The sequence below is a fragment of the Heliangelus exortis genome, chromosome 1 (genome assembly GCF_036169615.1).
Source record: "Heliangelus exortis chromosome 1, bHelExo1.hap1, whole genome shotgun sequence".
Classification (NCBI taxonomy): domain Eukaryota; kingdom Metazoa; phylum Chordata; class Aves; order Apodiformes; family Trochilidae; genus Heliangelus; species Heliangelus exortis.
Window position 1 is genome coordinate 169,430,552 of NC_092422.1, and position 16,384 is coordinate 169,446,935.

The 16,384-nt window shown below is 35.5% G+C and overlaps 1 protein-coding gene across 28 annotated transcripts in view; it reads right to left on the minus strand.

The window, feature by feature from the left end:
• Window positions 1-16,384, minus strand: part of NRCAM (neuronal cell adhesion molecule) — a 151,291-nt gene that overhangs the window by 14,628 nt on the left and 120,279 nt on the right. For 11 of the 28 annotated variants that reach the window (XM_071733604.1, XM_071733600.1, XM_071733603.1 and 8 more), the window contains 5 exons: window positions 15,968-16,144; window positions 14,788-14,823; window positions 6,015-6,140; window positions 4,806-4,958; window positions 568-699 (listed from right to left, as the gene is read on the minus strand). In XM_071733604.1, the coding sequence (XP_071589705.1) occupies window positions 568-699; window positions 4,806-4,958; window positions 6,015-6,140; window positions 14,788-14,823; window positions 15,968-16,144 (624 nt within the window). Of the gene's footprint in view, window positions 1-567; window positions 700-4,805; window positions 4,959-6,014; window positions 6,141-14,787; window positions 14,824-15,958; window positions 16,145-16,384 lie in introns of all 28 variants that reach the window. The other 17 variants (XM_071733617.1, XM_071733614.1, XM_071733618.1 and 14 more) reach the window with 3 other exon arrangements.

Here is a 16,384-nt window from a genome sequence, read left to right on the forward strand (position 1 = left end):
AAAGACTCTTGCAAAGAAAAACATATAGCAGAAAAAACACCCTAACTAAAAGATGGTAGCTTCAACTTTGGCTGCAAAAATTCTGGAGCTGACACAACTTCTGAGAAGGAGACTAATATATTTGAAAGAAAATAATGTATGAAGGGATTTATCCTATGAAATGCATTCCCAGCATATTAAAGTAACTTGGCAGCTATGAATTGGCACATGTTTCCATACTTTCTGACCAACTAAATCTTAGTTGGTCGTTTTAGTGGGTCAAACCCACCTGGATTAGACTTCAGAAAGTGGGGTGGGAGAAGAGAGTATCTCAAATAAAGCTCAAACCTCTCTAGAGTGGTAATGTAGTAATATGGCCTTTGAGGAATGGAGGAGACAATTTTCTTATGCTTAAATGGATTGATTTTTTTTTTACCAATAGGCAGACTTCTCCTAACAGTCCTACCAAATGATAAGACTGATTCAACATAAATGTAAACCAGCAGCAAATGTAATTTCTCTGGTAAACCCAAGATCTGTCTTACTGGATTACCAGTAGATCTTTACTCTCATTGTTACATAGCATACCTGGATATTTGCCACCCTTATTCCTTCTTATGAAGCAAACAATCAATAAAATCAAGATCAGAAGAGCAACAGCACACATGAGACCAATGAACCATCCTTGAGTAGCGATGTCTACCTGCCGACTTGCCATTGCTGGAGAATAAAAAAAGAAAAATAAAATGTTTTGCTGCATCTTAATGCTCTGCCAGTTCCAATAAATGACAGCCAGAATACGTTGTTCTTTAAGGAATAACATTCACTTTGAAAAGTAGAATGAAATAGAAACAGAGATACTTTATTTTGTGAATATTTCCGTTATTTAAAATATTTCCAAATACCTGTCCATAGAACTTACTTTTGAATATAGAATTCTGCTGGCATTTGAGCTTAGCAACAACTTTGCACAATACTACTTTTCAGACACCTCAAAAGTATCCTCAACCATTTTACATTAATTGAACTACTGAAATGAAATTGCAAATTATAATTCACACAAACATGTCAATTGCATTCTCAAAATGAATAAAAAACCAATACTCATTAGCTAATGCACCCCCATTAGTCTGAGATGGGGAAACAGATGGGTCATTCAAGGCCCTAGCATTCAATTTCAACTAAAAAAATCAACAATGAAGCATCCTTTAAAGCCTTATCAAGCATCATGTTTCTGTCCTCTCCTCAAATCCGTACCTCATCCTACAATTCATCATGATTGCCATAATTTAGCATTAGTGAGGACTTAACACAATCCCATTGGGAAGCCTTTTCCTGGCACTGTTTCTCTCCAAATGCTGACTCTAGCTGGAAGGTAATGTAAATTATAAGCCAACTACATAGGAAACATTAGGATTACAGATAAGGTCAGGAAATGTCTGTGCAGTCTGAGGGCTGGATCCCTCCTACCGTGTTTCAACACAGTAGGAGGATTTTTCTTGTGAAGCTGATTTTCTGTTCCCCTGTTTGAAAACACATGACAGGCAACTGGCCTTAGAATTTCCTGTTAGGAAAAATGGGAAAGGGCAAGGGTGTTCAGGATACATGCTACAGACAGAAAACATGAAGTAGAGGAAGATGGTCGTCCATCCAAACCTATCTCCTTTGTTCCCCACCTGCTTCTCTGACCCCTAAACCCAAGAATTAGAAACTCTTCCCAATAGACCTCTTGCTATTTGGGAGATAAAGATCCCCTTCTCACATGAATAAGGAAAGCAAATCACTGCCTACACAACTCATATGGCATTTTGTTTCAGCATTTGTTTTTCTGGCTTCCTGAGATAAGGTATTGGATGGGTCACAGCCAGTAAATTACCTAGGATTTTAGTAAGGATCAATAGTACTTCAGATCTCAGTTTAGAAGACACTTCACACTATAATCACATTATCCTTGAGACCTTCAGTCAGCACCTTTGCCTGTATGCTGTGAGCACATCAGCTCCCCTGGCACACCATGTTCTCCTAAATGTGCTAGGAAAGGTCTCCAGACTTGCTTCCACTGAAGTGGAGGACAAAATACATTCATGCCTTTAAAAGTAGAAATGTGAAAGTCCCAGAGCCCCACAAAATGTCCACCTCTCCTTAGAGAAGCTATGTCTACACAGAAAGGCTCATAAAAGAACATGAGAGGGAATCTGTTTTCAGTGGAGCATTGAGTTTTCCAGCCACAATTCCAGGTGCCCCAGACTAAACTCTTCCCATTACAAAGAATTCCGGGTGACACCTGCTCTGTGCTGGTGCTGGCCTTTGAACAACACCAGAATTCATGCCCATATCTCAATGTTATTTATCAACTAAGAGAAAGGCTGAGACAGAAGGCTTGAGGGCAGCAGCTCTCAATGGTCAGAAGCACCTCTGATATCTGAAAACATTATCTGCATTCCATATGGAATAACAACATACATTCCATTTCAGAAGAACCAAGTTAAGATTAATTCTTTACTCTGCTGCCCCTTTTTGGTCTTGTTGGGCAATGTTATGACTTTATTTTAATTTAAACAGACAAATGAATGAACCTGTCTGGTTACTGTGGAGTTACAATCAGGAGATTTCCCAGCCATTGCTTGAGATTATCCTTTCTGATATTTTAGAAGCTGACTGTTTCTTATATGCACAGCAATTTAAACTATTTTTGGATAAAAATGCCTATGGCTTATATGTATATCTATACACTTTCTATATCATATATACATACATAATTATAAATATATAAGTCAGAACAAAATCACAAAGGCAATCTTCCTCTGAATTATAAATAAAATTTAAATAAATTTTTGTTTTCACAGAAAGGTTAAACTTATTTTGAGTTTTGCACATATGCATTTACAATAAGGCATTAAAGGCTGTATGATACATATTGTGACAAAATGCAAAAGCACAGTTAACATTCAAATGTAGTAAGAAATAACACCAAGCAAAACAAGTCATGCATAAAATATGCAAGAGAGATGGGAGAGAGTAAAGATGAAAACAAACTTACACAGCCTCCTGTATTCTTTAACCTACTGCAGTAGGAAAGGGTTTCCAGATCTCAGTGTAACTTTAGAAATGGCAAATATTTGCTGCTTACACTAAGCAAATTATCTGCTTCAGGCAGAAAGACATTTACTGGACTCCTAATACAGGAGTCAATGCAATACACTGTACTGGTGTGCTTAAAAAGACAAACCCTCACACTATGAAAATTCTCTATAGGTATGCTTGTCAAAGAAAATTGTGGCAAAAGCCTCACATGTGAAATATTGCAGTTTTATTCCTAATTAAGCATTCATTCCAAGTTCCAATATTTTCTTCTTTATCCAACTGCAGTGTTTAAAAACTTTGATTTAGGCTGAAGACAGTGGGACACACCAGTTTTCTGCAAGAAATATGCTATGTATATCATTTAATGTTGGACACAGAACCATTCCATTGTCAAGAAGAAGAAAAGAGTGTCTTTCAATTCCCTTCTTCCTTTACTCAAGGACATGAGGCCAGGGCTACTGGGTACATACAGGATTCCCTATCTACTGGATCACTACTTTTTGTGCAGAAAGATGCTTTTAGCAATGTTTCCACATTCAGCTTGTTTTGAATTATACTTTAGTCTTGATCCTTGATCACTGCTGCTTTAGGCTGTGGATTTGTATGTGAATAAAATTTTACAGGTCTGGTTTTATACCACTACTTTTCTGTGGCATAAATAACCTCTGTGTTTAGGCCATGCACTCTGGCAATGCTGTTCAGCACCAGGGTTTTCATCAAAGCTTTCCTGCCACATGATAAATTGGGAACAGAAATGGAACAAAAGAAAGTTAAAAAATTACGATTTTAGAAAGTGCTTACTTTGAAAGTGGCATATTCACTGTTTATGGTGTTGTCTGATATTTAATACATACTGTTCAAACATATTTTAATATTTTATAATTACTTTCTTAAATCATAACATTCTAAGTTGGTGAGGCTACTGCTAAAAAACTAGGAATTGACAGACGTGCTTGGAATGAGCAGAAGTGGCTAGCAAGTGTACAAATAATAATAATAACAGCTGACCAAGAACATGCTGTGATGGCAATGACATATTCAGCATAACATAAAAAAAAACTTCCAACAAAGCCTTTTCTTTGAGAAAAATGAAGCATCAGTGATTTGCCTATAAAGAAATATATATTTGAAATATGACTGAAAATACTGAAACCAAGGAACTTAAACTGCCTTACTGATTCACAGGATATAGTTATGACACAAAACCTATCTCAAACCAGTGAATGACAGGAAAAGAAACATTTACAAGTAAGTATCTCTTAACTTTGGTATAAATATATTACATGAAGCATCACATTGAATCTGCAATTCTGATTATGCAAACACTTGAGCTTAGGGTTTGGGATTTTTTTATTAAAACTGATCATATACAGATTGTCAGCTGTAAAAACAGATAGTGGGTCTATTACAGTTTATGCTATTTAAATACATCCATCTATTTATATTAAGCAGAAATAAATGGGATAGGTCATCTTCACTGCACATCACACAGATGGATGGTGAGCAATGAGTATCTTGCCCCAATATAAACACCAGACAAGTCAACTGAAAGGATGAAAACATTCACCATCTACATAAGGAAGTGTGATGGCATTAGAAAGGAGTTTATAAAATAATTCAATATTGTTCTAAAAAAAGGAACATGCAAAGATGCTGACTCCAACATCTCTTTAGCTCAATGTCTCAGCACTTGCTCTACCACAGTTCTGGCTACAACAGAGAATGGGTACCATGTGCCTCACCTGGACCTGTCTCAAACACATCCTCTGAACTCCTAAAACCAGACAGGCCCTCAGCACCAACCCGGACTTTATATGTTGTTCCTGGTGTTAAACCCTTTAACACAAAGAAGCTTCGAGAACCATTTACAATTTCTTTTTTCCAATCTTCTTTGCCTACAAAAATTTTAGGAAAACAACATATTGGAATTTTAATTTTCTCTGTAATACTGAAAGTTTCTAGACAGAACACTATCAACAGTTACTCAACTCAACTATGGACTGGCTGAAAAAAATATAAGCATTCTCTCAAAAAAATAGTAAAATCATATAAAATTATGACTTCAAGTAATATATTGCATGCAATATATTGAAAAAGACATTATACATCATTATGAAACTCTTTTAAACATTTGTTCCATTGTACTAGAGAAATATTATTTTAATTTATTTTAATAGGCTTATTGAACTTGCAATTTTAAAATACATTAAAATAGATTTTAATCATCTAATTAAATTAGATTTCTGTAGTTTCAGTCAATTTTACTTCATCTGTGTTCTACTTCAAAACCTTAGCTTATCATGTTTTCTGATAATTTTCTTTTTTCTTGTACAGTCTAGGCTAATTCTTTTACCAATATCCAGAAAAATGCATTAATATTCCAAGTCTCAGATTGTTGATCTTTAGCCATAAAATTAGAAGTATTTGAATAGAAGAATCTTGGGTTTATTATTGCTGGTATTATCAAAGATTAAAAATTGAGTTTATGCTACTACAAGTACGTAAGTTGGTTGACACCTTATTTTAAGGTAACTTAACAAACAATATTATTTTTTCTTCACTCTCTTATTTAATTCTTTTCTTTTCCTGGATCATGAATAATTTATGAAAATGTTATATCCTATTTTAATGCAAGTAATTATATTTTTACACGTGTAATGACTACATGACAACTTCATGCAAACTACATCTTTACAGGTTCACATTCAAAAGAATTTATAAAATAATATAAAGGAACAAAGACTGATATTCTACCTGAGCATCAAATACCTGCTACCTATTGTATTTATTAAAATGAAATTTTATCTTCCCAATCAAATGAAAGAAAAAAATCTTTTAGATATTTAAGAGCTACCATTAACACTAGGTCAATTTAGGACCACATTTACTACAAAAAATATTTGAAAATATATCTGAAAACATCAGGAAAATTTAATGAAATGACTTCTTACTGCCTGCTACACCATATTCAACATAAAAGTTCGCATGATCTGGTCCCTCATACTCCCAACTGATATTGGCATAGGTCTCAGCAGCAGCTGTTGTAACATTTCTGATCCTTGGGTAAAGTGGTTGCACTGAATACACAATAGAAAAACAAAGCAGAATACGAAATTGTGACTTCATACATTAAAAAAAATATATATTTTAAGAAGTTACTATGTTAATTTGGACTCTATACAGGTACATATAGTGCATTTGTCATTGCTTCCATTACTGGAAATCGGTGACTAAAGTAGTAGTGTATTTGGTAGTTCAATCCTAGGCAGTTACTACACTATGAAATTATAAAGTAAAATCTATATACTCTGCTGAGCATGCCCTGCACCACAAAAACTGCCAAATACTTAACAACAGCTAATTGTCAAAATTCTGGAAAACATCATTTCTCTGCATCTAGAAGTAAAATGCAGACAGCTGGAATGTGAGAACATTGTCAAGGTAAGGGGAGATGGTAGGTGACAAAAGAGGTATGAAGGTGGTACAACCTCCCCTGATGCCAAATGTCACTGAATGGACTAGAAATGCCTCAATTGCAAACCCTTATAGGATTTCGTCTCTACTGCATGGATAATGAGAAAAAAAGGAAGACAATACCCTTATAGAATGTTGGCCGGACAGTGTGCATAACTGGGGAGGTTGCAAAAAGGGTTTCTGAATATCCTTCACCAACACAGATAGTAGGAAAGAAAAAATAAGAGTAAAACCACTTTGCGTTGAAAAGGAACGTTTAAATAATACAGTAAAACCTTACCTGTTAAATTAATAATGCATGCATACTCCAAGTTCATGCAGGAGTCAATTAGTTTTACTTGTTAAAATATGAAGCAGCTAAGGGATACATTTGATATGGACAGGAAAACAAACCGAAGTGTGTGTATAGTGATGCCTTTGGTACCTGACAGAATTTCTGGAATCAGCTTAATTAATATCATGGATTCATGGCACCTCTAGAAGCTGGACCACTACACATCAGATATTAGAAAGCTGGTATCAAAATACGCTGTTGTGAAGGATACAAATCACTGGAACGCAAGAAGCTGTTCATTTTAAGGTACTGAGCCTTACTGCTGACATTCTCCTTAGACAACAGCACTTTTCACAGATAGGCCTAACACCCACATCCTCTAGAAGAGGTGCTTCTCTCTTCAGCATCCTGTAACTAGCCACTTCTTTGTTCAAACCTTCATTCTCTGACCTCCAGTTCTACTCACTACTATTTTTCTTTGCCTAATATAATGAAAAATAGGTTTTATTAGTTTTAGAGAGTGTAACAGAGCAGACAGAAAGAGGGTGCTCCTCAAAGGCATGAAATTAGTTTTTAATGAAAATGCTCTACTTGGTTTGCCACTGACTTTTCCATCCTGCTTAACTTATGTTTTCTGTCAGAAACAACATCAAAGATACTTCCCAAAAGACCGTGAAACAGCATAGGTAGAACCTAGTCTCTGTAAAGACAAATGGCAGAATTCCAATGGGTTCACCTGTGCCAAAAAATAAAATGACAAAAAGCCTGCTCTCAAGGCAAGAGGTGCTGCACAGATTTTATCTATGTACTTAAATTACTTTCTCTGAAAAACAGGATGGGTTTGTCCATATGGCTGACTGGAAGTAGTTCCAAATTAGCTTTAAAGAGAAAAAGGCTTACTTTAGCATAATACAATAAATCTGTACACAACCCCCTAGTACAGACTGAATAATATGAGTATCGTGTCTAAAAACTACAGTTTCCAAGTCTTAAAAAAAAAAATCTTAAAACTTAATTTATTCAAATTTAGCTAATTACCCTGAAACTGTATTCTCATTCTTACAAATTTTCACAATATCTGACTTTTTATCCCCATACTTGCGTCAATTTTTTCTTCTTATGTCTATTCTGGTAGTACTTATTTAACTCTTCAAATTGTGCTAAACTAATTACCCCCATATTTGATGCCTTAGTAGGTAAGTTATGCCTATATATTTTATATGTAATTTCTTTCGCCAGCCAAAAAATATAGGATATTTATTATTTAAATAATAAAGAATGTATTTTTATTTGGCTAAAAGCACCTGAACAAAATCAAACTGAAACACTAGATATAAAAAAATAGTCATATAGATTACTAAGTCAGTGACAAGACCCCTGGGAAATACCAGAGGCAGAGCTGTCTATGGGAAACACAGTGTGTAACCATATACACTGTGGTAATGCAAGAGGATTAGATTCTTTTTCTCTGTGCCACTTGAAGGTAGCAAGAGGAAAGAATAGCAGGCTCTAAATTTAGAGAGGTGCAGAGTCTGAGATGGAAGACAGGATATATAAACTTTCTTGCTCATTTGCACAGAGGAACAGGTGTTTGTTACAATCAGCATCTAAGCATTTGTTCTGGCTTGAGCAAACAACTGGTTTGTATTCTAAATATGACTCTGTTTTGTTTCATTAAATCATATTTTGTCAAAACCATGTCTTCCTGGATTTTAGTTTTCCACAGAAGATGTGCCACGAGCAGCACAGATGTATGACTGGTATTTGTCACCCATGTTAAAGACAGCAGAAACTATTAGCAATGATCTCTGCTTCAAAGAGATGCCAGAGAGTTCCACCTCCCTTCTCTCTACTCCTGCCCAGCACTTGGGGATGAAGGAAACTGTCTCATCTTGTGTGAAAGAGTCCTGACAGATGACTTCTATACCACTAAGGAAATCTAGTAATCACCTTTTCTGTAAAACTTCCACCTTATCTTGAGGGTTTTTTTTTGTTTTTTTTTCTGTCTCCAATGTTTCTGCTCTGATTAAAGAGTTGCCTGCTAGATTAAAGACTTGGTATCTAGTAAATGTCATTGGTCTATACAGTTGTATACAACAATTAAGTTGGCCTTAAAAATTACTTCATTCTCTTGGTGTCTTAGCTTCCAAATCCTCTCAAGTGACATATTTATGCTTTGATTTATCAGGTGTACTCTTATCTGATGCTTACCAATAGCTGTTTGTATAGGTTTATCCATGTGTAGTATCTGGTCAGATTTCAGTTCCAACTTTTTCCTACTGAATACAGTGCACAAAGGAATTTGTTCAGTGGCACAATTGTTTTCGAAATAATTATTATTTTTTAATTATTTCTCTTTTTCACCGTTTCTTGATCTAATTCTCCAGCAGGCCAGGAAAGTTTTATTTAAGTCTGTTAAATGTGCCCTATTTGCAACATGAATACACACATAAGATAAAAGATGGCTGATGGATCCTGAGGGGCTGACAGCCTAGAGTTCAAGTAGTTACATTCAAAGCTTGTCTCCAGTCTACCCAGGCTCTTGTCTTCTCAATCAGCACACCTCTGATTATAATTAACCTCAGTTCTTCAATATGTTTCCCAGCACTCTTCACAAATGCAAAATGTGTAATTGTCAGCTGGCAGAAACCCTCAGCATGTGCAGGCACCAGTTGGTAAAAAAAAAAAGGGGGGGGGGGGGCAAAAAAAAGAAAGCTTTGTCTCAGGGAGCAGGAGTTTTGAGTAGCAGAGCCCAGGGCTCTCTTAGCCTGTAACCATGCACAGTGCTGGGCAGCAGTGCTGACAAAAGCATCATTCTAAAACTGGTGGGAATGGGTTGTTAATAAGTTACAGCTCTTATACAGACCAACCCTTACTCAGCTAACTCAAGTACATCAAGCTTTTTTATTCATGCTACAATACAATGCAAAATTTAGCTGGCAATTCTGAGTGTGGTTTCATTCCAGTAGCGAGACTTGGTACAAAAGAATCCTCCAATTGTTAGGAAAGATGCTCAAAGTAAAATTTCCCTTTCTTTTCAAATTCATTCCAGTGCCTTTTTTTTAAGTGGAGTTTTTTGTAGAGTTTTATTTCATCTTCCAGATCTCCAGGAACACAGTTCCTCCAAATAACACAGTTACAACTGCAGAATTGATAAAATTTAGTAAGAACATGATATGAGGTACGAATGGGTTTTAACAACAAATCTCTCTTGAGGTTTAGTGAGCAGAACAGTAAATTATATAAACCCCAAAGTGACCAGACTTCTGTAGTTTTCATGAGATTCACCTGATCTCCAGGAAAAAATGTCAGGGAAATGGTAGGATAGGTGTGAAATAGAAAAAAAACCTGCTGTGTAATATATTATATGCAATTAGTTAAAATGCATGTATAAGGAGAAAAATAAATTTAAAGGGAAAAAAACCTCACACCCACATTCAAGAAAGCACGAAGGGAAAAGGCAGTAAGATTTGGGTAGAGCCTGCAAGACACAGAGAAGGATTTTGCTTCTGTTTGCTTTTTAACCTGCAACTTTTACAGTCTGAAATTCAAGCCTTAATGGAACAGTAGGAGTGAATTCCATTTCTGGCATTTGTCACTTCTAAGATTATTTAGGCCATTGTAAGAGCATTCCTGTAGTGCAAGAAATAAAGAAGACAGAAGAAATGCAAGAAATCCCTTCACTGATAAGAATTTAGCATGGCATGGCTTTTGTGTAATGTCTATGAAATGAAAGGTATCTGGAGAAATTTTTGCACTGTAATAATCATTTTCTCTGGTCTAGCATGCAAAGCACCATCATTGTTCCCAGAAGACTTAACAGAGGGCAAAACCATGGATCTACAAAGCAGCCTGTACTGAAAGAATCACGTAGATGGATCATGAAAAAGTCCACAAGCTGAAGGAGCAGTGCAAAAATACTATAATCAACCTGAAAATAAAAAGCAGCTCCATCTTGTTAGCAAAAAATATGGAGACATTATGTGAAATGATTCAAAGAGGGAGGAGAAACAGATGGTGGGCAGGGAAAATTATTTAAAGAACAGCATTTTGTACAGAACAAAGAAAACTGATATGACCCTATCTTCAAGGATGGAAGACAGAATCAGAGATAGATCAGAGATAAGCAGTCATCTGAAAATGATTTCTAGCCTTCAGTGAAGAGCTATGCAATGGACCTTCAGCCAGAAAAGAAAAGAACAGGTTCAAGCTCAGAGGCTACACAATATGTTTTTCTCCCTTGCAACAAAAGTTATTTCTTTCAATAATACTTGAGCACTGAAATCCACATAAAGAAGGCAGACCAGCCTGAGTACTACCCTGAAAGGAAGTCTTAGCTCCAATTAAAGGTCACTGCAATCTCACAATCTTATTTTAATTGGATTAAATTAAGTGCAGGTGACTGCGTGCATGCAGACTCCAAGACCTTGCTTTGAAATAAAAGTGTGGACGAAATAAAAAAGCAACAGAAAAGTGAAACAAGAAGGGTTGTGAAATGTAGAGGCTGACAAGTGATGGGATGGCTGTGTAGACTTCAGCTTACCACAAAGACAAGGGTGAGCCCACGAGGCTGCTTACTTTAATTGGCAACTTTCATTTCTACCACTGTTTTCATCTGTGTTCTTTCCTCTGCTCTATAGTCCAGTTTTTTAAAGCTTCTAGTGGAAAAGGCTAGGGAAGACCTCACTCCAGTGGTCACCTGATTCACCTTCCAGCTGCTACTATAATCATTTTATATGTATTCAGGCTCCTGTTCCCTAGGTTTCTCTCACAACTCTATCACTTCATGCCTGTTGTTAGATGTCAATACGTAAATAGCAATATCAATGCATACTGCTCATCTAAGACTGGGTATAACACATTATGTTTTACACACACAATTTTCAGACACATTTAGAATAGAGGTGGCTAAGAAACATTTTTTTCTCTGTAGTGCCATGATTTGGTCAAATTTAAGTCACTCATAATATCATGGTATTAAGAAGGAAAAAAAAAAGATAGTGCAAGTCAAGCAGAAGTATCAACTGTAACAGGATTGCTTGCACATCTACTAAAACAATGTCTCACGATTTAGCCATGTGGGATTGTGAGAGAATGATGGGGATGTCCTCTGTTAAGTTTTCCTTAGAGGAGAAACAAAACCTCATTTCTCATAATTTGCCAAGACCCATTGTATTTCTGCTATTTGATGCCATAGAATTGTTTGTCTAAAAAACCTCTTTATTAGAATTGTGCCCATATTACAGGGAGACAATAATTTCCTCCTTATATTGCCTCCTATTTAAATAGAGTGTCTAAGTTCTACTTGTGCCACAGAAATAAATGATTCCTTTGTCCAATCGCCTTGGCCTTGAGCTTGTATTTTGGGTTTTCATCAAAAATTATTATGCTACCTTATAGGAAAAATGCACAAAACTTGCTTCTCTACTTAATGGTTTAGAATATACTGGAGATCTTTGCGTAACACCAGTACAATCATTATGATTACAAAAACTCAGTGGGGACAAGTATGAAAAGTTTCAAGTGTAGCATTAAGCAGACTGTGGTCACTTTCGTTGTTTTTCAGGTAATGAAAGACAAGAAAGAGCCCATGCCTGTCTAAAAAGACAGCAAAAGACATATGGTGTCAAGAGACAGGGAATGTATTTCAGAACTGCAATAAAAATCTTGAGACATTCTAAGATCCTTAGATTTACAGTAGGAGTATTTCCCTCTGCCTTTTAGCATATAATTTTATTCTGAAAAGTGAAATATGTCCCAAGCTTCACTGCTTGCCCAGGTTTAGATGATTTTAATTCCTCTGGCAGTTTATGTCTAATGTTTCTGACTGGCCAAGCTGCAGGTCTTCAGGGCCAGCCAGCCAGGAAAAAACACCAAGTACAGAACTTTCAGGCTGGCTATTATCTGAGACCTATTCTTTTTCTTCGAATGTGCTCAAATTAAAAGAGAATGAATAACTCCATTTTTCTCATATGTCCTGCCCTTCTAAATGAAAAACTGAGATATTTTTACAAATCATAAAAAAAGTTGAGAACATCTGAATTTCAGCTTCTCTTTGGCTTGGCTTTGGGTCCACATTAGTAGAGAACTGCATCTACATATAGGCTCTCCTGCACTTAGTGGAGGAGTGAAAATTCACTGCTGGGTACAGCTTCTTCTTGAGTGGGCTGAGTATTTCTACCTTGCAAATCCACCCACTTATGAGACCAAATAATTATGGCACTTGATCTTGATAATATGATCCTCCTTTTCCTTCCTCATAGTCCCTGATCAGTAGCAAAACAGTGAATCATGTTAATGTAAGTAACCACTGAGAACATTCATCTCAGACCTGCAGCAACTCAGATGTCCTAACAGATGTCATGGCTTTAGTTCCAGCCTGTTCACAGTTCCAAAGTTTTCTTTGCCATTGTAAGAGCTAGATGCTACAGGAATATCTGAAAACTTTGAAACCATAAACAGCATGGAACCAAGACATCTGCTTAGTTTTCAGAGAATCTGAGATGACAGCTCTGAAATGTGAGCTGCTCCAGCTGATCTTACAAAGACGACGCTTTCTGCTAGCCACAGACTGTGATACAGCTATAATTAGACCTCAGGATCACACAGAGAATCCATTTTTCCTTGCATGAGTTTTCACTCAGCTATAAATAATGAGAACTTAATTTACATTTCTGCTGCTAATGTCCAAGCTAGTTTGATTGTTCCAATCTGTGATGGTTTCTCAGCTACTAGACTAAAAACCAGTAAGAATGTCTGGTCATTAAAATAAATCCACAATTCCATACACTTGCCAGAAATGCATCTGACATTAAAAGTACACTTTTATATATATATATTACATATGCACAAATACATGCCTATATATGTTTTTCTCTCTCCCTCCTTTTTTTTTTTTTTTTTTTTTTCCTGATTTATACCAGATAGAGTGAATGGAGTTCTTTTTCATGGCTATCATCATTCAAAACACCTTATCACCAAATGGGGGGAAAAAAAAAATCTAAAACAATTTATGCTGTCTAGTTTGTAAAAAAGATTGGGCATTTCATATACAGATTATTAGTTGGGATGTTTACAGCCTAAAATCTGAATCACAGTTCTTCATTAGTGTTAATGACAGCTTTGTGATAAAATGACACACACAGAGGCACCTTTTTGACTCATAGCTGTGCAACAATCCTCAATTCTGTCTTTGCTTCTAACAGGAATATGAAAATTCCTAAAATCTGTTTGCCAAAATGTGAAGAACACCTTATTTGACAGAAGAACTGCATCACAAAGAAGTAAACATTACTGAATTCAAGAATAAGGATTACAATGGGGTCCACTCACTGAAATATCCTCAAGTACTGACTCGCAAGATCTGTGAACCTAAGCCATGAGGAAGCCATTTGCCTGTATATTCAGTCTGATACTTGAACTGAGAAGTATACACAGGGTATTGTCAGTCATCTGTCTCCTATGCACAGTTGGCTTGCAAATGAAATAGATGTGATCAAATGGGTAGCATTAATCAGCAGTGGGAATAAGAATGCATCTATTTTTTTAAAACAAAAAATGCACATGGCACAGGCAGTAAAAAAAAAAAATCTCCTTTGCAAAAGTGCTGGTTTTTTCTACTCCAACTAATCAGTGCTACTGCACCTGGATCCTGAATATTTATGGCAGTAACATACATCTGTTAAATGTTGAGAAATAATTAGACTTTGCTGAAGCAAAGCTAATGAATTCCCCTGGAACTCTGTGGCAAAATAAACAGATGAAAGGTATTAATAAGCATTCTGGACTCCTTTTTTTAAATTAAAAAAAACAAAACAAACCCAGACATTAAAACCCAGAAATGTTTCCTTCCAGCACTGATTAATACTTTGTATAGCAATGTGTTGTCCAAGATTTTCTGTCCTTACCACTGCAATTTCCCCTTTTGCAACACTGCAAAATCCACACATTAAGAAATCATGCAGTTTCATTTTTACCTTTGCCTGCACCTACAGCAGGACGGAGAATACCAGCTTTGATGGAGGAAAACAAGAATAGGAACACTATATAATTAGATACAACACCAAAGGGAACATACATATATAATTTCATTATAAACCATGAAAGCATGCAGACTAGATAAAATGTATTAATTGAAATACATTAGAAACAATTCACTTATGCTGAACATTGACAGACTATTACAAGACAAAAATTAATATACATGCTTTTAGAAAAATTTTAATGGTCATGCTTGTTAGGATTTATTATTTCAAAAAAATTTAATTCAGATGCATCCTTAAGACACTACTAGAGAAACTGCACTGCATATTGACTAATTTATGGCAATTCCAATAAACTATAATGTGACTGAGCATAAAAATACATTAAAAATAGTATCAAAGTTGACTTTTAATGTTAACGTGCAAAATCTCAACTCTCCCCTTTGCTTTAAATTATTCTTATTTTTTTAAACTTTCATATTTAAATAAATAATATCTTCAACAAAATAACTGAGAAAATCAGAGGTCTGGAATGCATATATATATAGATGTACAGATTTAGAGATCTATAATGGTCTATAAATGAAAATATCACAATGTAAAGAAATTCAAATGCAAAAATTACAGGATTGTGCAATATATTTAAAGAATATTCAAATTTTATACAATGTCACCAGTTACTTGAGGCCATAGATGGCCAATTAATTTCTTCAGCTTTTCTAAAGTTAGTTTTTACCATCTCTGTGAAAAAAGTTTAGACCTTACAGAATCTCTCGCATACTTAAAAAGAGAAATTTTACTCTAGCCATATAGCTTCATAATTTCAGTATTCCTCCCAGAGAATGTCAGCAAAGCAGAATAGGTGGAGAAAGACCACTTAAAATATAAAGTTACATGAAACTTCGAAGCCCAAAAAAGTGAAGGTCTTGTATTTTGTAAATTTATATCAGAGAGAAACCTTTTGGAGCTTCCACTATAGTAGAAAAACTTTGCACATCCTTTCTTAAAAACTATTTTAAATCCTTTTTCTGTGTATATTACAGTTAAAAAAGCTCCAGAGAAAAACCTACTAGGCACTATTTCCTTTATGGAAGGAAGGGGTAGTTAATATTTTTAATAAAGTTTGTAGAGTTTTTAAAACTCAACAGGTTTTCTTTATACATACCCATCTTACCTTCATCCATAATCGTTACTGCTTCCTCAGTTATCTGATTTCCTGATCCAACTGATGTTTGTGCATTAAAGTAAAACTTGTACCGTGTACTGTAATTTAAATTTTTTAGTATCAAGCTGCTCTCGTTGGCAGGAATTCTTATCTCTACCAAGGGACCTAATTCATGTGTGTTGTTAACTGTTACAAGGAAGAAAAAGAAGATAGAAAAATAACGTATGTTATCTTTGTGTTAAAACAGGCTTCGTTTTTTTGCATTTATTTGTCTTTTTTGTCCTCTGCACTGTTCATTTCATGTTATATGAATCATAATCTACAGTTTCAAAAGAAAGTCACCTTTTATAAAAAAAGGATGAGGGGGTAAAATTAAACAGGGAGATAGGAAACACCTACAAGTTTTTTCAGTTCAAGTTTCATTCC